Genomic DNA, 23,892 nt, shown 5'->3' with positions numbered 1-23,892 from the left:
ATTCCACTAAACTAAGACCACCCTGTGCCCCAAAATTAGAAAAGAAACTGGAAAGAGCTTCAATTTAAAAGAATTACTTGTTGTTTTTAATTTAAAAATAAAAAAGAGTGCCACAAATGTATTTAAATTATATTTACAAAAGTTTCTAGTTTATTTTTCCCTCGAAATTAAAGTTTTAATGTGGAATTATAAAGCCATAAATATAACAAAATTGTTCACGATAATCTCTCAGGTGCGAATATTATTTGATTGAGTGATGAAATTGTGTGAAATAATAATAGCACCTGCGTGACATTTGCATTATTATATAGTTCATGATTGTAATTTAAAATTTACAATTTGTAAAGTAATTTTTAGGAATTTTGTTGTAAAAAAAGTGCTATTGTTATTATAAATAAATATAATCTATTTATAATAATAATAATATTTTTAACAAGAAATAAAGAAACTTAATATAAACACATGGAAATATGCAGAGATCATGTTAATTAATGTTTTTGGTTCAATTTCTATTGCATAATAAATAATAATTTATCAAAGACAAAATTCCCACTGAGCTGTTCTAAGGCAGGAATTTAGCTAAAGTAAAACTTAAGTAAGTTAAAATTTTTTTTTATTATTTAAATGAATATGTTTCTTTATTTTCATAAGCTTTAGATTGACTTTAAACAAATATTTATACCCTTGCAGGGTATTATAATTATAATTTAACTAGAAGAGAAACGGTTGTTAAATGTAGAGGATCAATAAGTATGTTTCAACAGAAAGTAACTATGATCAATAAATAACTATGATCATTATGATCGGTATGAACATTAAGTAACTCTGATCAGTAAGTGACTCTGATCAGTAAGTAACTATGATCACTTATTAACTATGATCCGTAAGTATCAATGAACATTAAGTAACTATGAGCAGTAAGTAATTATAATCAGTAATTAACTCAGAACAGAAAGTATCTATACCAGTAAGTAACTCTGATCAGTAATTATCTATGACCACTGAGTATGTATGATCAGTTACTAACTTTGAACACCAATAAACAATGACTTGCAACTTTTGTAACACAACACATATCTGAGACTTGGCTGGCAGCAGTCACTTCGTTCCGGGGATGTTAGAACCAGTTGGGAATCATATGTCGCATGTGCGAGATTTGTTTTGGAACAAATTTAAAACTATTTGAATAAAACTATGGAATTATTCGTCTATATAATTTTACTTGGATATAAATCGGAGCATGCGGAATCGGTGGACTATATATATATGCATATATATATATAGCTGCCATAGCAACGATAGAGGATCATTGAGTATCTTTCAACTGCAAGTAACTATGAACATTAAGTAACTATGATCAGTGATTAACTATGAACAATAAGTATCTATGACCAGTAAGTATCTATGAACACTAAGTAACTCTGAACAGTAAGTATCTATGACCAGTAAGTAACTCTGATCAGTAATTATCTATGACCACTGAGTACGTATGATCAGTTACTAACTTTGAACACCAATAAACAATGACTTGCAACTTTTGTAACACAACACATTTCTGAGACTTGGCTGGCAGCAGTCACTTCGTTCCGGGGATGTTAGAACCAGTTGGGAATCATATGTCGCATGTGCGAGATTTGTTTTGGAACAAATTTAAGACTATTTGAATGAAACTATGGAATTATTCGTCTATATAATTTTACTAGGATATAAATCGGAGCATGCGGAATCGGTGGACTATATATATACATATATATTTATAGCTGCCATAGGAACGATCGGATAATTTTAAGAAAAAAATGTTATAACTTTTCCAGTTTTCAAAAGATTTTCATCAAATTTAATATTTATCCATTATATATTAATCCGGAATTTTGTGTAAATTTTTATAAAAATCGAAATACTATATCAGATAGCTTTCAAACAAAATCGATTTTATTTTTAAATTAAGAAAGGGTCTCTCTGAAAAATATATATGAAGTTCTTTTACGATTAAATTTTAAGATGACGCTAAAACTAATTTTTATTGTAATCGATTCCTTAGTGATCTCGCTTTTTTAAGTATTATTTAGCTACTTTTTTTAGAGTTATCATAGAGTAATATATGATTTCATTTTAAGATAATTCTTAAGGCTTGAACCACAATTAATTTGTATTGCAATTGATTCCTAAATGATCTTGTTTTATTAAGTATTTTGAGCTACTCATCTTACTTCTTATCAATTCATATAAGATTTTCTTTTAAGTTGAATTTTAAAGCTGAAACTACACGTATCATAATTTGTTTTAAAATTGATTCCTAAGTGATCTTGCTTTATGAAGTATTTTGAGCTATTTATTTTAGAGTTCTTTTTGAGTTATCTGAGTAATTCTTCCATAAAACTGAATGCATTGTTTTTTTGTCACTTTTTTTAGCTTCTATTACAACAAACCTAGGAGTAGTTTGCATTGAGTGAGGCCGGTCATTCGTTCGAAATTCGAATACTAAACAAAACATCGCACACGAACGCAACTTGATTGAGATTTATTACCGGAGGAGGGGCAGCTCGGAAGCGGAACCTGTTTCACACTGAGAGAAACCGGAGGTGGGGCGGGCAGGGGGGAGGAATAATGTTCGGATCAGAGAACGCTATCTGTGAGAGTTGCGACCCAACGACGATTCAGTCGTGAATTCAAACTGAAAGCGTCGAGATGAAATCGTTTGTGGTTTATTCTCTGATTGGACTTGTGCTCCTGGTTGCCATCGCCGGAGTGCGATGCGATTGTGACGATGAGAAGGCGCCCGATGAGAGTGGCTTTACGCATTTCTTCAAGAATTTGGGCTGCAAGGTCAATCAGGGGGCCAAGGATGTGGCGGATGCTGCCAAACCCTTCGCCGATAAGATTGGCGAGGGAGCCAAGGATTTTGGCAGTTCGGTGGCCCAGAAATATGATGAATTTAAGCACAAGTTGACGGATGAAGCCTCCACAACGCCAAAGGCGCCGGTTGCCTATGATGCTCCCACCGAGAAGGTGCCACTGGCCCCCATTGGTGGATCACCACCACCAGCCCTGTGAGGAGTCCTGAAATCCTGGAGGAGTCCTTCAGTCCCTCCCTCCCTTTGTTGCATAATATTTCATACTTTTGTTTTATATTTTTTTCTTGTGATCTATATGAATAAATGCGTAATCAAGTGATGTTGGAACTCGTGATCTGTATTTTGCGACTTAATTAAGAGCGCTGATAAGACGGGATTAGCTGGGAATCACAGATTTGCTAATTAATCAAGACAGACATAAGGCAAAAATAAAGAAAAACCCCCCAGGTCAAGGAATATATATTGGAATATATATTTATAGATAAGCAAAGTGATCAGAGTTTAGAGTTTAAAGAAATATAAACGAAAATATTCATGAAAACTAGTTCAAATATAGGAAAAGCACATATAACTTAAATAGAAAATGTTGAACTTATATATAAAAGTAAATCTACATATTACTCTCTTACTCTCTTATAGATTTAAAAACTAAAATAGCAAAGTTTATATTATTATAGTTCGATTTTCATTATTATTCCCACCAAATAAAATAAACCCAAACTTGAACAAAAAAGACCCCCCTCAAAAGTTCAATGTTCTTTTTAGCCTCTTAACAAAAAGAACAAATATATCACAAAAAATAAAAACAAGGAAATCAAACAAAAAAAAAACAAGTTGAGTTATTGGGAAAAATGAAAACAAAGGCGGTGACTTTTAGGGCAATAAATAAGTTGAAAAGAAAGCAAACCGTAAAGTGATTTACATTTGAATCGTAATTATTCAAAGTGATTCCGCTAAATACAACAACTTGTCTCGAATCGTGTGCAGAAATGTGAGACATTCATTTTGGGGATTGTGGATGGCAAAATAAAATAAAACTCTTCCCTTGAAACTCACTCTAAACCCTCAATCAACCGACATGAAAATTATATAGACGATGATGATCAGTCACCATGACGAATAGAATCTATAATTTTAAAGTGATTTCTCACAGATTGTTTACGATTCGTACAGAGATCGGAGGGAAGAGAAAGAGATCATTGGGAACCAATTGTTGAATAATGATATATATTTTAAAGTGAACTACATTTTAATGGAGGCGTTGGAGTTGGTATAATAAGGGTATATGATATGGTGAATCCATCACAATAATAGAGCTTTTTATTTAATTAAATATGATTTATTTCGTAGTAGATCTTGATGTAAATTTAAAATAAATTAGTGTAAATTATCAAAAATTTTTATTTTCAATTTGATAGATTTTTAAATAAACTTAGTTTTGTTTAATACAAAAACATATAAACATATTCAATTAAATAGATTTTTAAATAAACTTAGTTTTGCTTAGTGACAGAACATGTAACAAAAGCTTAAACTTAATAGATTTTTTAATCATCTTAGTTGTGTTTAATACAAAAATCATATAAAAATATTTAATTAAAAAGATTTTGAAATAAACTTAGTTTTGCTAAATGACAAAATATATAACAAAAGCTTAAAATAGACCTACTAAAACCATAAGATAAATAACATCTGATTCTCTCTTCTTAGAGACTTAATCTGGGATTTACTTAACTCTTCTCGCCTGTATTTATTTTATTTTTAATTACAGAATTCATTTACTAATTTTTCCAGGGTATTCTGTAATTCGTTACCATTTTATTTGTGTTTACTTGCCATTTGTCATTCGGCGCTTGTTTACCTTTTCGGTCAGTTTCTATTTGATCGACTTGCCTTCGTTTAGCTAATTTATTTATTCACTTATGAGTGCGGATGTCCCAATGACACTAAGTCGTATTTATTCGTCTGTATTTTGTTTGTATTTCTGTTTAATGAATGCCAAGACATTTCCCGAATGACAATGCTCGTAGAGAACTAAATTTCCCGATCGATTGATCGAATTAAGACCCACTAATTGAGTTTGATCGATTGGACCTTATATAAAACCCTGATTAGATTGGATATTACTCAGCTGATTTACTCAGAGCTTCCGCATTGCTATTGCTAAAGTTTATTATTATTTTTTGTCAGAGTTTAACTAAAACTGGAACGCCTCGTCGAGTTGTTAAACTAATTGTTCTATTGTGCAAATTACTCTTAATTGCAAATGCGTCGCAGTCCCGAAAAAAAGAAAATGTGAGACAATTAAAGCAATCAGCACTCGACTCACATGTCACAATCAACAGAATAATAAACATTTTATATATAAATCAGATTATCACTCTGGAAACTTTGAGTAAATGGAGATTTGTCTGCTTTGTATGTTATTTTATTTATATTTTTTCAAAGGGAAATAGGCAGAGAATATGCTGTTAAAGCAATTATTATTAATGCCCCGCAATGTGTCAGTTTACACAATTGTCTGAATCAATTATTTATTACAAAAATTTGATGCTTAAAGTTTGATCTATTTTTATTTATATTTCATATGTTTTGCATTGAATTTCCTCCTGCTTTTAAAAATACAAAACTTAATATGCATCTCCCAATTGGCTACAAGATAATCAAATTGTGGAATAAATATTAAAGTGCAGAGGTATCTGTTTATCTCAGAGATATTTTCCATTCCCATGAAATTTTCCAACCCCACGGCAGCTGCATTTTCGATAAGTTTTCCGGCTGGCAAACACTCTCTTGGTATTTTTTGGCTTTTCCGTTGTTTTTCCCCCGGCAGAACTTTGCAGACGGACCAAGGCAGGTTGCTCATACGCACAGTTGCACCACAAGGCTGTTTAGGGGGGAGTTTCCGGGTGGTTTTCCCAATGCTTTTTCCAGAGGGGGGATAAGGGGCTAGCAGGATCCGACAGTCATTACCGCCAAAGTTTTGTCGGCCAACGTACTTTCGAGACAGCCATCTCATGGGCATCGAATTATGACACTTTTAGTGGTTTCTGCTAACTATGCGGGCAGAGAGAGAGAGAGAGAGAGAGAGAAATGGCAAAAACAGGACACAGGACACAGGAGCAAGGAGCAGTGAGATCCTTGCTAAGGGCCAGACACAAAACCCCCAAAAACTGTCTTTGTATTTTAGCAAGTTTTGCCTTTTTGGATTTTGTTTGCAACTTTACTTCGATTTCAGGCAACACAAAACTTGCATTCACATAACAGAGTCATTCTGGGTTACAATTTCACTGGGAAATCATATGAAAATCATCTTAGATTTTGTAAATTTTATTATTATTATTAGTAATTAAAGATAGACACATCATATCTTAAATGATATGCAACTTTACTTCGGTTTCAGGCAACTCAAAACTTGCATTCACATAACAGAGCCATTCTGGGTTACAATTTCACTGGGAAATCATATGAAAACCATTTCAGATTTTGTAAATTTTATATAAATAATTAAAAATAGACAAATCATATCAAATATATATTTTATTAGGTCTTTAGTTTAGTTTAAGTTAAGTTTGCAAAACAAATCCTTGCAATTCGCTTTTAGTTTTTCTCTATTCCACACAATGTTTTCATTTCCCCATTTTCAGTTTTTGTTTTCTGCTCCGTGTTTTGTTTCTTTTCTCTCTTTTTTAATTTAAAAGTTTATCAATAAAATTATGACAGAAAACTTTTTAATTTGACGCACAATAGTCGTAGACATGAATCCCCATGCGTTTGGGGACAACACACCTCCACGACCTCATCCTTGTCCTCTCATAGTTTATTTCGTTTCAAAACAAATAAATAGGGGAAAAAATAATATATATATATATATATAGGGTAGTCATCAGCCTATCACAGAGATAACATTCAGGCACGGGGGGCGTACTGGAACACAAGGAGAGGGGCGTGGCTCAACCCTTAAGGCTTTTCAGTTTATTCTTCTTCTCAACGGCCAGACTATTGGCAAACTGTTTGTCCGCCTCGGCTTTGTACTCAGCCAGATTGTAGCTTGTGGCCTATAAAAGGATATTGGAAACAAATAGTACACAAAGAGAAAATCATGTATATAATATTTGATTTACATTTAGAGCGGTATTGAATTCCTTCATGGCCAGTTTCTGGAGTCCACGGAAGTTCCTGCCCAAAATGCGACCCAGTTCGTAGCGGGAAATTGAAAACGGGGTAGTGGTTTCCTCGCTATTACTGCCCGTGTCCTCTCCACTGAGCAAGGACTATGCAAATCATAAGGATATTTTTTATATATATAAATCTATTAAAGATCCCAACTCACATTCTTTTCTGTGGTGATCCTGGGACTACTGGTAGGCTTTTGAGGACCAGGATCACTAAATTGCTCATTTACTACATTGTATATATCATTCAGGGTATTGCGAGTGTCCGTGTATTGCTAAAAGTTTAGAAAATTAATTAAATTTAATTACTCTTAGTTAATTATAAAATTTCTTAGTTACTCACATCAACTATAAGATTCTTGGTAATGACCATCTTTTGAAAAAAGTCCCAAATGATGCCACGCTTATGTCTCACATGGGGCAAGTCCTTTGAGCCATGATCATAGTCCTCTCCATGCACCAGGACCAAACTCATCAGCAGGATGCTGCCTATTACCAAAAGTGACCTCAGTTTTTCACCCACTGAAAGAAAGAATAAAATATATTATTATAGTATATTTTCCATCATTGTAGTGCCTTTTTTAAGTGATTAATCCCTTTGCAAATTGCATCGATCAATGGCTGATTCTGTCATCGAACCAGAGAAATAGTGACAGCAATAGAAGGGACACGCCCCCACAGAGGCGGTGCATAAATCATGTTCGGTGACAGCTTTGGAAAAAAAAGGGAAAAACCGAAATTGAAATGGAAATTGGACCGACGGAAAGCGAGTCCCAATAGGAAGCAGAGTGTGGCGAAAACAAAAGTTAATAATAAAAGAGGTTGAGTTTTAAAATAAGGAAAAATGTAACATTACAATAACTTTTGCAACTTTTGTTATCAGAATATGATAATATATAAGATTTATTTTAAAGAAATGTAATAAAAAAACGATAAATAAATGCAGATAATCAAATGAATTGAAAAATAAATGCAGAGAATTAAGAAAATCAATACAATAAAAGGCAGACAATAAAATAAATCCTTAATAATAAAAAAATCAATACATAAATGCAAATAATCGAAACAAAATCAATATTTAAATGCAGATAATCAAATAAATCGATAATAAAATGCAGAAAATCAAATAAATTGATCAATAAATGCAGATTATTTAGTAAATCGATAAATAAATTTAAATAAGCATATAATAATATAATGTAAATAATAAAATAATATAAATAAATGCAGATAATTAAATGCTAATCTTAGCTAAGCAGATAATCAAATTAAACTGTAAATAAATACAAACAATCAAAAAAATCAATAAATAAATTCCGATAATCAAAAAATAATCGATAAAGAAATGCATTTAATAAAAAGAATCGATAAATAAATGCAGATAATTAAATAAATTGTAATAATCATATGAATCACTAATTAAATGCAGTAAATACAGAAAATCATATAAATAGATAAATAAATTCAGATAATCAAAAAATAATCGACAAAAAATGAATAAAATAAATAGAATCGATAAATAAATGCAGAAAATCAAATAAATCGATCAAAAAATCCAGATAATTAAGGGTTAATAAATCTCTTGTAAAAAGCATAACAAGACTCTCATTTTGTCTTGATTTTCCCACCCTTTCTGTGACTTCTAAGACGAATTTCCACACTCAATTTAAATACAGTACAAATTGAAAGCAATGGTAACGAGGGGAAAAGTGTTTTTCACTTTGCATGTCATTAAGTCGCCCAGCGCCAGAAAGTATGCAACAGCAAAGGCGGTACAATCGAATTTGCAATATTTTGTCAACTTTTGGGCGCCAACACACAATTCTCAGCAAATCGTGTAAAATTCCCATTTTCCCCAGTTTTCCCAATTTTACCCCCCTTTTTTGTTTTTAATGCACGTAATTAGGAAAATTGCACAAGTAGCTTAATAAATTTTTACATTTTAATTGCATTTTTGCCAGCATAAAACTGAAATATTCAAATGGAATTTAATGTGGCTCTCTATATCCGTATTATTGACACAATTTGGCCAACTGTGAGTGTGTGTGTGTGTATTTGCGTGTTATTTAAGCCCCTCTGGGCTAAAAGAGTTAATAGAAAACAGCAATTGGCCGCGGGTAAAGGCCAAAAACTGTCCGCTTAATTGTTTGCCCATAATTTCCAATGCAATGTGAAAATAATTTAAATTATTTCAATGCCAATATACCGATTCAGTTGTAGCAAAAACAATGATTATATTATTATTATATTTGCAACATTTTGCTGGATTTTGTGCCCGATTATGTTGCAATTGAAAATGCAATGGGGAGGAAAACCTGGAATGGGGGCCTTGATAAATTTATGTGCTAAATATAAATGGCACAAAATATGTAAAAATTTTATGGAAATTATTATTTGAATCTTTTGGGGTGTTTCCATTTCAATTTTTACGCTTTCACATCACTTTATTTTCTCCCAATTACCATAAATTATTTAGCCTCTTTATTGAAATGATTTATTCATTTTTCTTAGTGTTTTCCAGAGGGACAATAATGAACAAATGAATTCGATTGGATCGCCGATTATTTTCCCCTTGTTACTGTCCCACATTATAACGGGAAATGTGATTGATGACGTAATACACAAAGCGAAATAAAAGCTGCTAGAGCAAGACTAAACTTTCTAAGAAAATCCTTGATATCCTAAAATATATTAATAAGGTACAAAATGCATTTAAATATATATTTATTCATTTCATAATATAGATTTAATTAATTTTGTAACCGAAAAGGTTTAAAATTGCTTCTAGAAAAATATGTACTTATTTTTCTAAGCATTTTATAGGTATGTAGCTTAAATTACATTATTATAATTTTCCCAAAAATATGGAAAATCTTTAATTATAAATTTCTTTATTATTTGCCTAATTAAAAAGTGTACTTTAAACTTCGTATTTGCAATGTTTTCCCAAAGTATTAGCTCGTTACCTTGGCAACCAATTTCGGACTCTTCTTTCGTAACTACATCTACCCATCTTTTTCCCTCTCACACATACATATGTACATATGTTTGCATGCATGACCCGGTATTGCTGAGCGGGGAAGTCAATTGCCTTTGGTAGACAATCGTTTGATGCTTTAATGCTACTCAAGTGCTCAAACTCTTTTGCCAGGCGAATGATGATGCAACAACAACAACAACAGCAGCAACAACAAATGGTAACAAAAAAAAAATATAAAAGAAAAGAAAAACAACCCGAAGCAGAACGAAAAAAGCACTTGAAGTGAAAACTTTTGCTTTTTCGAGAGCGTTCTATGTTCTCCCCCTCTCTCTCACGCTCTTTCTCTGGCTCCCATCAAAAGCAGTGCCATGAAAATGCATATAACACACACACACACACACACACAGTCGAACATATGCATATCCTTATTCCCATAGATTGCCTGTTGTAGCGTACGGCAATCAGCAGGAAAAGCAGAAGGAGCTGTACTCCCGAAAAAATAGGGGAAAAAAAACTGTACATATAACAGACAAACATTTCATTGAGTTGAGTTTTGCGAAAGAGTGAGGGAGAGAGTGAGAGTGAGAGAAGTGGGGCCCAGGGGCTGCTCTTGAGCATCTTTGAAGTAAGAGTTCGGGCTCCCTGCTGCATCGCTGCTCCTCTCAACTTCTCTTAGCATATGAGTGAAGTGATTGCTTAATTGCCAAAATTCATTGCACAGATTGATGGGGAGGCGAAAAAAAGAGAGGTGGGGGAATAAGAGTACATAAATGGGAGTGAAAAGTGAGAAAATGGCAAATTAAATGCTTTATGGAGAGCGTTACTCAACGCAAAGCATAGATCAATGGAAACATATTCAATGAAAATATACAGTAAAGGAACATTGCTTAAATATTTAAATATTTAATAATCAAATTGAATATAAATAAAGTTATTTGGCTATCAATTTTTTAATTTTTTATCAATAGCCGCTTCTGATCAAGATTAAATATACTTTTTAATGTAGAAAATTTCTCTTTTACTGCATTGCAAACTTCTGACTAAAATGAAAATACCCTGCAAGGGTATAAAAAAAGAAAGCACTTAGCAAAGTTCGCCTGTAACAGTGAAAACGAAACCTAAAAGAAAGCCAAGCTTGAAATCTGTAACTGTTGTTCTTTGCCTTGGCTTTTGCTGTCTTTAGGAAAGGATACTCTATCTCCCTCGGCCTTAGCCCCTCTTCTGATAACCCTTTGCACTCATCCGTTTTATGACCCACCCTCCCTCCCTCCTTCCCTCTCTGGCAGTTGTTGTGCCTCCCACTAGGTTTTGTCGCCAAGTGCCATCTCGCTCTATCCAGCCGCTATTTGCTTTGACAACTTTGTCGTCCGCTTTATCTCTCTCTTTCTATCCCTCGTCTAAGCTCCCTCTCTTACCCTCTCACCTGAGCGATTCTTCTCCTTCGTTGTGTTGTCATTATCAGCGTCTTGGCTGTTATTGTTGTTGCACCCGCTGCTTGAGCATTTTAATTATGCCCTAATGGCGCATAATAGCTGTCCCATTCCCACACCCACATTTACTGCTGACTCTCATTACGCTCGGACTAACGGCGCATTGGCATTTTTTGGGGCGCCCCGCTTCCTTTGCTACCCAACTTTGTCCATTTTTCGACTAGATTTTCTGTTAAGTTTGCCTACTGCACCCTCCCCCCACGGTCTCTCTCTGGCTTTTACTATTTCTCTAGCTCTTGGTCTTCTTGAGCCACTCCCACTCTCTTCTTCACCTTCGCTCTTTGTCTTCAGGTAAATTTGCACTGGCCCGCAGCTGGGCAAACCCTTTTTTCGCTGTCCAGATGCCCTGTAAAGAGAGCAATCAAAGCCATATTGGTTTTCACTTGACGGTGGTTCATCTTAAATGAGGTTTTTAAAACACATATTTAAATTACAGACTCCCTAAACTCAATTTAAGTAGAATATTTTTTATATATGTATATAATGTAATAACTTTAATTCCTTAAGTGAAGGGTATCATTAAACGTTTATCCCTAATGCCGTATTCGCCCAATGCCTCTTGGCTTCTTCCACTATTTGGATGATGGCATTGCCAGCTCTCTCTCTCACAGTGCCGCTCTCTCTGGTCCCTTCTTCATTTTGCTTACTTTTGTTACCAGTTTTTCGGCAATTCTCATTGCACTTTTGTGCACGCTTTGATTATTTTATTGCCCATCCTCCCCACAAAAAACTTCACCCTCTCCTCCTTGTTCAAACTTCATTTGAAATTAAAACTTTTTCGGCTAAGAGGGAAAGGGAGAGAGGAGCAGCAGTGGGCGGCTATCGCATTCTTGATTATGTTTTCCAACTGGCTCATCAACTGGCCAACAAAACTTTGTAATTATATCAATGAGTGCCGGCCGCAGGGGAATTCGAAGGGGCGTCGACGAGAGGGGGGCGAAAGGGCCATTTAAATCGCACTTTCCGTTGGCTAGCCAAAAATCAATCAATTTTCGTCTCTGCTCTCAAAATATTTTTGCATGGCATTTCAATTAAATTTGATTTGATTTGATTTGATGCAATGCGATGCGATGCAACTGGATTCGATTCTCACAGCTCTCTCAAGCTATTGGTCTTGCACACTGTGAGAAATATTTTTGCGAAAATCCTATTAATGCGAAAAGTTATGAAAGAAATAATTTTATATTAGAGTTTTTTTCTTCTAATCGTAAATAAACTTGCGGAATATTATTATCTAGTCAAGTGAATAAACTTTTTCACATTTAAAATTTATTTACATTATAAAATGTATTTAATTTAATATAACAATTTAATAATTTGACTAAATTTAAATTTTTTATAATTTTAAAACTTTGTATGTAGAACTTTTAACCCTAACTAGCACAGAAAAACTATATGAATAGAAAATAATGCATATTTGGCTTAGTTATGATATTTAAAAGCTTTTATTTACTTATTTAAAAATTTCGCTTTAATACACATAGAATACACATATATTTTTCTAGATTTGAGATAAATCGCCATACAAACTAAAATTAAAAACATTTTTATAGAATTAATCAAAAGTTACATAAATTTAAGGAAAAAAAAACATATAATCAAGATAATCAGTCAAAAACACATTATATAGGAGTTAGTTTTTATACTTTTCTAAATTAATACTTATAAAAATAAGAATTTAATAAAAGTATTAAAATTTCGTATGCAGAATGCAAATAGAAATAAATACATTTTTGGCTTTGTTATGATATTTGAAAAATTTTGATTAATTAAATAGATTATTATATATTATTATATATATATTATATAAAAATATCAATTTAATATACCTAGAATACACAAATATTTTTTTGGACTTAAGAAAAATCGTCATATAAATTATTCGCCCGAAAACTAAGAAACTTTATATGTTCCTTAAATTAATACCAATAAAAATTTTACTTTATTAAAAGTATTAAAACTTTGTATGCAGAATTGTTAACTAGCACAGAAAAACAATCCGAATAAAAATCAATGCATTTTAGCCTATTTATGATGTTTGAAAGACATGATTATGAAAATAGATTATTATATATTATTATATATATTCTATAAAAATATCGAGATAATATGCATAGAATACACATATATTTTTGGATTTGAGAAAAGTCGTCATACAAAATAATCGACATAAAACTATGAACATTTTTCTAGAATTAAGAAAATATTTCCATTAATATACGAAAAGGAACCATAAAATCAAGACAAGCCGTTAAAAACACAATTTTTATGGATTAATTTATATATTTTCCTTAATTTAATACTTGTAGGTATAGTAGAGCCAACAAAACAATTAAAAAATGTCATATATGTACAAATGTCTGTATTATTCAATTTGCAATCAACATCATAAACCACAAAATATAAAACATTGAAAAAGGAAATTCGATGAAATTTTTAACCGAATTTATAGCTTATTTTATTGAGTAGAATTCAAATTGTCAAAATTTTATAGAAATTTAATATTTTTTAAAATTAAAGCCCAACATGCTAGTATTCTAATGAAAGGCAAGATAAAAATTTTCCATATTTAATTCATATTTAGCTTAGTTACATAGCTCGCAAACCACTGTGCAGCTGCAAATCACTGTGCAGCCGCAAAAGAACTGTTTTTTCACAGTTGAACACAGAATTTGCTAGCAAGAGTTGCATGACTCATACAAACTTTGCTCGCTAACAGTTTTTTTTTTCCTTCTCTCTCGCTCAGCTCAACCAGAAACCGTTTGATCGGCGACAAGCCTTTTGCGCATGCAGGTGTTGTTGCATTCGTATGCATACGAACAGTTCCGAAGTTCCTTCGTGTCACTTTGAGAAGACCCTTTCCGATGACGTATGCACTTAATCGGTTCTTTAATAAGTCTCTCTGAGCGAGCTGCACTCATTAAGCGGTGTTCGGTAAAAGAGTGCGCCTTACAAAGAGATCGCTTAACAGAAAACCAAAACAAAGAGAAACTATGCAGGATTTGTTGTTTTTCTCTTAAGCAGAGCGTAAGGCAAAACGGTTAAGCTATGCTTAATTATGAATCCTTGATCCGATGGGTAGTTTTCATGAAGTTAGCTTCCTTTCTTTTAATTTTATTTATTTATCTATCTGTTTTGGCTCCTTTTTAAAAGACCCAAAACCAGATTTCAAATAAATTCTCAACATTTTTACTGTACATTTTAAGATTTTCTATCTCCTTGATTTTTCTCAGTGTACGTTCCCCAATTTCTCCCTCTTCCAATCTCTCTCTCTCTCTCTCACTATCTTTGCCAATGTGAGTAAACACACTTGCACAAAGCCATACGATGAGAGCAAACGAGAAAGCAGGGAAGAAAGGAGAGAGGAGAAGGAGTTTGTGGGTGATGTGACGATGTGCCTGCCATATTGTTCATGTAACTAATGATACAATCACATACATACACGTCTGAGAGAGAGAGTGAGGGGGGGAGGCAGTGCGACAATTGCTGCCTTGGATCTCGCCTCATTTTGCATTTGCATGCTAAGTACCAATTAAACGAGACTTAAGAGCGATTTAAATGTCCTCGATATGTTGTCACTGTGTGTGAGTGGGTATCTGCGTGCGTGTGTGTGTGTGTGTGAGTGTGTCTCGAGTCCCCCGGGTGGTACAGTGGCGCCCACAAGTGGAGATGTTCTGAATAAATTAGCAGGCATTTTCACAGAAATTGGGAGCAAGCTGATTATTTAATTTGCTAATTTTATATTATATTATATTATTATAAATAATTATTAAATTAAATTATAAATAGAAATCTAAAACTTTGTTTTTTTTTTATACTGATTTTAATAATATTAATGCTTGTTTTGCATACAAATATTGTGGGTTAATTTTATAAATATTTTTAATAGATAATACTTTTTTACCACAAAATCTTAGCTTGGATACCACTGTGCTCCAGAACTGGCAGCATAAATTATGCGAATCGATGGCTCCTTATCAACATTTGTCACTGCAGCACACACACACACACACACACGCTCAGTTGTCCACCTGCGAAATGCATTTACCATTTTGCCCCTTTTGCCAATTTTCCCATTTTCCCAAAGCACCCCCCCCCCCCCCCTTTCTCACCACTTTTTGGCCCAAAAACATTTTCCTGCACCTGACTGCAATTCGATTTTCATTTTGGCAATTTCAGTTTCGGTTTCAGAGTTTCGATTTCTGTTTCTATTTCTGTTTTGGTTTCGTGCACAAAATTATCGAGTTACAATTTTTGGGAATTTGCGATGATTACACACACACACGCATCCTCTTTCTTCTTTCTCTTTTTTTGTGGACCATTACACCCTCTTCCTTACCCTCCCTTCTTCGTCGATTGATTCAACCCGTTGAGTTTTTGCTTGGCGTAATGTAATGAAAAATAAATAAATCCAATGTGGCCATAAACCTGAGCAGTCATAAAATGTGTGTTTATTGAAATTAAAAACCTGGCCAAAAGGAGGGAGGGCGAAGGGTTAGGTGTCGAGATCATAAAACTAAAACAGAGACACAAACTTGACCGAAACTCTTGCATAATAAATGCTAATAAAGCTTTACGATGATGTGGGGGAGGGGGACGGGGGAGGTGGCTGACCCAAGGACATGCACACACACACACACACACGGTACAAAAAAATAGCAACAACAACAAAAAATATGTTCCATTTGCCGCCCCCACGTAAAAGTTAAACAACACGAAATTCCATTAAGCGAATGGATTGCCATTCATAACTGTCCTCGGGAATGTGTGTGTGTGTCTGTCTATCTGTGCATGTGTGTGTGTGTGTGCGGGAAAGTGTGTTCGTGTAAACAAAAAAAAAAAAAAAACCCCAGGGCTACAAAAGTTGTCTGAAAATGTGTGGCAAACATTTATTGATATGCAAAGGGGATGGTTTAAAGGGAGGGGGAAAAAGGGGATTAAAAGGGAAATATATATAAAGGTTAGGAAAATTATGGAAAGTCTTAGGTAATTTTCTGTATATTATTAGACAAGAAACTGGGGATATTATTATTATTAAATTAAATCTCTTACAACAATTAAATTGGGTTATTTACCAATTAGTTAAGCCCTATAAATTTGTTTAATAAATTGTTGTTGTTTTTCAAATAAAACCATTGTTTAAATAAGCCTATGTAATTGTTTGTTACATCTATTATTGAAATAAACACACTGTCTAGTTTTAGTTTTTAGTTTTAACTAATATTTTAACAAAAAATAAGCTGCGTATTTAACCACACAGGAAACGGAAACAAAACAGATCGTGTGTAAGTCCAGTGTGACCAAAGCACATACTTAAGGATTTAAACATACCAAATATGGTCACGTTTTTTATGTTAGTTATGATATCTATGAAATGGGCACACTTAAAACACTTTAAAATGTTTATTATTATTAAATTCTGCATTTATACCATAATATATATAATTTCTTAAAATATAATAAAATCTAAGCTAAATAAGGCTTCAGCTGGATTCCAAGGAAAACCCAGAAACCAAACCACATGCCACCACTAAAACAGAACCGCCAGAAGCACACACAAAGGCACACACATACACACAGGGAGTGCACACACAAACAAACAAGGATACACCTCCATTTCGTTGCCCCTCCTCCCTCAATGCCCCCCTTTGGCTATCCCCCTTTTTGGTGTTCTCCCCCCTTCACTGGCGCATTGCTTTCATGTGTTTACTTTGGACATCGCATAAAGGTGACCAGACTCTGTGATATGTCATTTATTTCCAACGCCGGGCGCGCCCGCCATTTGTAAACTCAACCGGAAAATTGCTTTTCTCAGCGCGTAGTGTACGGCCACGCCAGTTTTCCCTGCTAATGGCCGGCTACAACAACAAAAACAAAAAATACAAGAGAAAAATTCCCAAAAAAAAATATGGCATACGTAACGAGATAAAAAGCAAACGACAAAAAATATAAACATAAGAATTTAAAGCTACATAGTATAGACAGAAAACTATTTACTATTGTAATTAAATTTTGCAATCGTTGTCTATTTAATTGTTTTGGCATCAATATTATACAACAAGGGTGAGTGTTCGTTCCGTCTGCTTTTCCGGCCACGGGGGCGTATACGTGACGTCCGTGGCGAGCTCATAACTCATAATACGTATACGCCCCATCGTCTTGGCCCGACTTTGTACGTGCCAACTGTCAAAAAAAGCGGCATCCCGCAGCGCCAGGATACAAGTCAAGTCAATAAATAAGCCATACATACATATTGATATTGGTGCTGGTGGAAAAAAAAAAAAACTTTAAGTTATCCTTATACGAAGTTTAGCGTATAATTTTTAATCCCACTCCACCCCACAGCTCTTATTTCTTCAATTGCAGCTGCATAAATACATTTGTTCGATTCTACTGATTCCATATGGCTCGATGATATTTATCCGGCAACTGTCGAGTTTCCCACAGCAAAATGGGTGGAAAAACAAGGCCAAAAGGGGTGGGGATGGTGGTGAATGAAAAACCGAAATTAGTTGAGATTTTCAGTCAAGTTGTGCATCGATTTAGTTGCCAAGAGAAAGGGTTTTTATGCAGAATGATACATTGAGTTTGAAAAGTAAATAAATTAATAGATTTTCATTTAGAAATATTTTCAATAAATTTATATTCATTTATAGTTAGTTAAAAAAGTTTCTCTGTTTATCTAAAAACTTTAATCAAAGTTAATTAACTTGTTAATGATTCGGTTTAACATTTTACATAAATTAAATACTATCACATGAGGGGATTTGAAATGTTTACAACATTTCTTTATTGAAAATTAGAAAAAAAAAAACAAACAAAAGCACTAAAAATAATTGGTTTTGGGTTTAAATAAATAATTTTTCATATAGAAATATTTTTAATAAATTTATACTCATTTATAGTCAGTTAATGATATTTTTCTGTTTATCTAAAAACCTTAATCAAACTTAATTAACTTGTTGATGATTTGGTTTCATATTTTACATAAATTAAATACTGTCACATGCGGGGATTTGAAATGTTTACAACATTTCTCCATCGAAAATAAAAAATAAACAAAAGCACTAAAAATAAAAATATTTTTTATCCACTGACATTTCAATATTTGCTATGACTGAATAAACAAACATTTCCCTTGGCTAATCAATTTGTATCTACCTGCATTTGGCGATGACACTCAGAAAATGTGATTGGATAAAAAAAGCAATAAAAATAAACCCTCAAAGTGGAATTGAGAAAAAATAACAACAATAATAGTAAATGCTAATCATGCAACAACTATCAGCGACAAAAAAAAAAAAACAAACCAAAAATAACAAGAAATCAAATAATAAAAAAACAAAAACGAATTCGACCTTGACTTTCATACCACAAAAACCCCGAGTAGCGACGACAAACCCCAAGGTCATACGCCGGCTCTTGGCCAACTCTGACTTGGTTTTCTCTGATTATTTTGGCCGGATTCTTTCGACCAATACCGTATATGCGTTTGGGAAGCCGGTGAAAAAAAAGCGAACGACATTGACAGGTGGTAATTGATGGGCGAGGGCCGGACCGAAGTTGGGTTTCTTTTTTAGTCAATTGTCTTCACGGCTTGTTTTTTTTTGGCTTTTGATTAGCATTCAATTGGCCAGCTCAAAAATTCGGGCTTAGAGAGTCTCTGTGGGTTTTCTCAAACGTATGATTAATGCGTACGTGAAGGTAATGGCATTTTTTTTGGCGGCCAAAAGGGAACGGTTGGGAAATTATTTAAGTTTATGTTAAGTGAATTGCCTTTCTTTTGGTGCTAAAATATGAATTTATGAATAAACTCTGTTTTTGAATGCTAAAATATTATAATTAAAAATTATTAATTTAAAACATTTTTGTTGATGGAAAATATATATTTCTATTACCTAACATAAAGTTAGGGGGTGTAAAAATGATCATATTTCTTTTGTTTTTTAAATATGAATTAAGTAATGAAGATTGTAGATTTTGTAGAATATTTTAATTTTTTCTTCTGTATGCTAAAATATTATTATTAATAATAGTAAACTTTTCTTGGTGGAAAATATATACTTTCTATTGCCCAACATATGGTTAAGTTATTTAAAAATGCTGTGTTTCTTTTTTTTTTACTTAAATATGAATTATATAATGAAGATTTTGTGGTTTTTAGAATATTTAAGCTTTGTTTTCTTGATGCTTAAATATTATCAATAATTATAGTATAATTTTCTTCCTGGAAAATATATACTTTCTATACCCTAACATAAACTAAAGGGGTTTAAACATGCTTGCCTCTCTTTTGTTGTTAAAGTATGAATTATCTAATGAACAATTTGGGTTTTTTGGAATATTTAAACTTAACTTTTTCGTGCTTAAAAATTATAAATAATTTTAATAAAATTTTGTGGATGCAAAGTATATATTTTCTTTTATCCAAAATATATTAAAGGGACTTAAAAATGCTTTTATTTCTTTTTTTTTGTTAAAATATAAATTATTTAATTTTGAGGTTGTAAGAATTTTTAAACTTTGCTTTTTAAATGCTTAAATTATATAAATTATTGTATTAAGCTTTAATTGATGAAAAATGTATTTTTTCTTGTTTGTAAAATATAATTAACTGATTTAAAAATGCTCGTATTTCTTTTGTTGACTTAAATATGAAATATTTCATGAAGAATTTTGGTTACTTAGAATATTTAAACTTTGCTTTTTGAATGCTTAAATATTATAAATAATTTTTGTAAGCTTTAGTTGATGAAAAAATATATATTTTCTATTACCTAGAATATGGTAAAGTAATTTAAAAACTTGGGGTTCTTAGATTATTTCAATTTTGGTTTTTAGTTAAACTTTTCTTGATGAAAAATCTTCATTTTCTATTACCCAACGAATTTCCCCCTTAAACATTTACTTTATTGCTTGATTAATTTTGATTGATTTCTTTGGTTTTGGGATTTTCCGTGTGTGTCATGTTGTCTCTGCTTTAACATTTCCTTCAAACTGCGTAACTGAAAAATACCCATTGCGTTTTTTTTACCACTTTTCCAACGCTGTCTATCAATTTAACAGAAATTGCACATATTTGTCATGATATGTTAATCTGTTGGACATGTTGCATAATCAATGCAGCAGCCAGTGCAGCTTCGAAGGCGAACGCGTCAATTTACTAAAAAAAAAAAATACTAAAAAAAATAATAAACTAAACTGAACTCGACTCGAGAGAGGCGTCGTAAAGCGGCATTTCGCGGCAAGTGAGGCTTGGCAATTGGGTCAAAATTGTTTACACGCCGCTGCGCATGCGTCGCTGCCTTCCAAGACAACAAAAATTTATAAGAAAAATACATAAAAAAAGCTACACAAAAAAAATCGCAGCAAAAAGCGGTTTAAAATTCACCAACAGAAAATCCAACTCGCATCCATTTTTTATTTATTTGCCTTTATGGCCCGTGTGGAATTTTGGCTTTTTGTATTTTTTTGTTGATCTTTCAGTGTCTCAAGGCCGTTGAAGATTTCGTTTGATCTGTTGACTCTACCAGCATCTTGTTATCGATGAGATGCTCACCTGTCGAAGTCCGTGGGACCCCAAGAAAAAAACTAGAGCAAGGGAAACCGGCTTTTCATAGAGATAAAATTAATGCATTGCAGGTACGAACAGGAAAAGAAAGACCCGAAAATATGCATGCCTTTTCATAGGTGTTTTCATGATTAATTTGGGTACAGATAAATGCTTTTGAAATAATATTGAAAAAGATAACTTAAAGTAGGGCATAATTAATGATGTTTTCTGATTAATGTATATTATATTATATGTTTCTTGCTATTATATTTCATTATCACTATTACATTACATTGTTTTAATTTTTATTTTTATTTCAATATTATTATTAGATTAATTTTTTTTTAATGCTTTTTAAATAAACTTCAAAAAGACTAAAAGTAGGGATATTAATGATGTTTTCAGACTTATAGATACATTACAGATTTATAGACACATTATATGTTTTTTATTTTAATATTTCATTATTACTATTGAAATATATATTTTTTAAATGCTTTTGAAATATACTTCAGAAAGACTTAAAATAGAGCATTTTTAATAATGTTTTCTGAAAATTTTGTATTTTATTACATTATATGTTCTTTATTATAATATTTGATTGCAGTTATTATATTAAATGTTTAGAATAGTTTTCCAAAATTCTCTCACACAAAATCCTTAACAAATTTTTAAATATATTACATTTTCCTCCTCCCTGCTACCGTTGCAAAACACTTTTTTGTTTCCAAATTTTACCAATTTCAATTGCACACATTTTGGCATATATATATATATATATTTTTTTTTTTTTTTGTTTTTCCAACACACACTCGTTAAAATTCTTGCCCAACACACACACACACACGCGTTGAAAGGCAGAGGTCAGCGGTGGGTTAACGTTTGCGCCGCTTGCCAAACTCAAGGCAGCCAAAAAAAAAAAATACAAATAAAAATAAAAAAACATAAAAACCATTTATATTTTTATTTCCAAAAAAATATTTGTAACTTGAAGTGCAGCACGACCACGAAAAAAATAAAAATAACAACGAAAAAATGGGAAAAACAAACAATGAAACTCACTTTCACGTGGCTCGCTAATCAATCGGCCAATCAATCGACACTTGAAAACAGATCAATAGCTTTCGAGTACGAAACCGAAACCGAAATCGAAACCGAAACTAAATTGAATTTGAAAACGAAAACGAAATCAAAATTGAAATTGAAACTGAAACAGAAATCGAAACTAAATTGGCGGCCGCTTGAAAACTCCACCGAATTCACCGGCAACTTTGTTAACTTGGTTACTTGGTTTTGGCGCACGCGAATGAGTACTAAATTGTTTAAACTTTATGCAGCCTCAAAAACACTACAAAAAAACATATAACCGATGGCGTCGACTGAGGCTGAAGCAGCGACAGCAGCAGAGGTTTTTTTTTTTGTTTTCAAAGAGCAAAACGAGGCGCCAGCACAGTGGTTGCGATTAGATAGTTTTGCGGGGAACCTTTTTGATATGAGCAATGTTTATATATAAATGAAGTGGTTTATATATAAATATATATATAAATATTTGTATTCAATAGTTAACAATTTTATGGTATGCTATATTTTTTAAAGGACCTCTTTTATGAAACATTAAACGTAATACTCAAGTCCGTCTTTTTTTTTATACCCTTAGAGGATATACATATAAAAGTTGGATATTTAATCATTTTGGTTATTAAGGGAAAGTAAAAAGGAGTTATTTTCTACTCCATAAATCATAGATATTCTTGATCAGCAAAACAGGTAAGTCGATATCCGATGGAAAAAATGAATACCATTAAAAAATTATGAATACAATTTTCAAAAATGAAAAACTAATTAAATTTTATGTTAAAAATGTTGATTTGATATTCTTATTAAACCTAGCATAGAAAATTATTTCGAACGGATACTAATGCTTTTTTTCTTAGTTTTGATTTTCGCAAAAAATTAATATAAGAAAATAATAAATTTAAAGTTCCTACAATGCTCATATTTAATTTTCTTGATGGTACTTCAAGCAATTAATAACTAAAATTAAAATATTTGTATATTTCTTATGTGTGTATAAATTAAAGTACAATGAAACACTGAAATAAAATATTAAAAATGTCAAATTTAATAAAATATATAGCAGCTTATTTAAATTAAATTCCTTATGCTGTGTTAATCTAATAAAAACTAATACAATAGAACTGTAATTAAATTTGTAGATTAGATGTAATTTATTTCAAATTCGGCCCCATTGGCTAATTGCAAACTTCGGCTAATTCAAACTAATGGTTGTTTAAATTACTTAATGCAAGTGTTTATGGAACATTACTTAGAACTTCAAAGAATCTCTTTTTAATTAAATAAATTATATTTAGGTATGCTTTTTCTTAGTTTTATGTAAGCATCTAGGCCCACTGTGCCAATTCAGGCTTGAGAAGTGCAGCCGGAGTGACGACGTCGCCGTCGACCGCTCACGAAGCTGTAAAGTAAACGCTGTAAACGGCACAAGCTGCAAATGCTGTTTACAGCAACAACAGAAACAGCAACAACAGCAGCAACAACAGCAGCAACAACAGCAGCAACAACAGCAGCAACAACAGCAGCAGCAACAACAGCAGCAACAGCAACAACAGCAGCAACATGAGCAGCAGCAACAGCAACAACAGCAGCAACAACAGCAGCAACTTGAGCAGCAACAACAGCAGCAGCAGCAACAGCAGCAACAACAGCAGCAACAACAGCAGCAACTTGAGCAGCAGCAACAACAGCAGCAACAACATGAGCAGCAGCAACAACATAATCAACAACAGCAACAAAGGCGCGTAAAGAGCTCAGCTGACAC

General features: G+C 32.7%; 2 protein-coding genes across 2 annotated transcripts; one reads left to right on the top strand and one right to left on the bottom strand.

The window, feature by feature from the left end:
- The first annotated feature begins 2,665 nt into the window (after nt 1-2,665).
- On the top strand, nt 2,666-3,182 carry LOC110179054 (uncharacterized). The gene has a single exon (XM_020946413.2). The coding sequence runs from the start codon at nt 2,689-2,691 to the stop codon at nt 3,052-3,054; it is 366 nt and encodes a 121-aa protein (XP_020802072.2). The 5' UTR covers nt 2,666-2,688; the 3' UTR covers nt 3,055-3,182.
- Nucleotides 3,183-6,583: 3,401 nt separating this feature from the next.
- LOC110179064 (uncharacterized) lies at nt 6,584-22,377 on the bottom strand. The gene is made up of 5 exons (XM_020946426.2): nt 22,116-22,377; nt 7,374-7,552; nt 7,189-7,305; nt 6,980-7,129; nt 6,584-6,913 (listed from the first exon to the last, which is right to left on the bottom strand). Coding segments are annotated over exons 1-5 (552 nt in total). The 5' UTR covers nt 22,117-22,377; the 3' UTR covers nt 6,584-6,808.
- Between the last annotated feature and the right edge of the window lie 1,515 nt (nt 22,378-23,892).

The sequence above is a fragment of the Drosophila serrata genome, unplaced genomic scaffold (genome assembly GCF_035046125.1).
Source record: "Drosophila serrata isolate PLE 108 unplaced genomic scaffold, ASM3504612v1 contig_347, whole genome shotgun sequence".
Taxonomy (NCBI): Eukaryota; Metazoa; Arthropoda; class Insecta; order Diptera; family Drosophilidae; genus Drosophila; species Drosophila serrata.
The sequence above is the reverse complement of the archived record's forward strand: the minus strand, read 5'-3'. Positions and strand labels throughout refer to the sequence as shown.

Excerpts from the sequence above, each read along its gene's own strand:
- LOC110179054 (XM_020946413.2), top strand. The coding sequence starts at position 2,689 with ATGAAATCGTTTGTGGTTTATTCTCTGATTGGACTTGTGCTCCTGGTT.
- LOC110179064 (XM_020946426.2), bottom strand. Across the intron at positions 7,306-7,373 it reads CCAAGAATCTTATAGTTGAT|CAATACACGGACACTCGCAA; the intron begins GTGAGTAACTAA and ends CTAAACTTTTAG. Across the intron at positions 6,914-6,979 it reads AATTCAATACCGCTCTAAAT|GCCACAAGCTACAATCTGGC; the intron begins GTAAATCAAATA and ends ATCCTTTTATAG.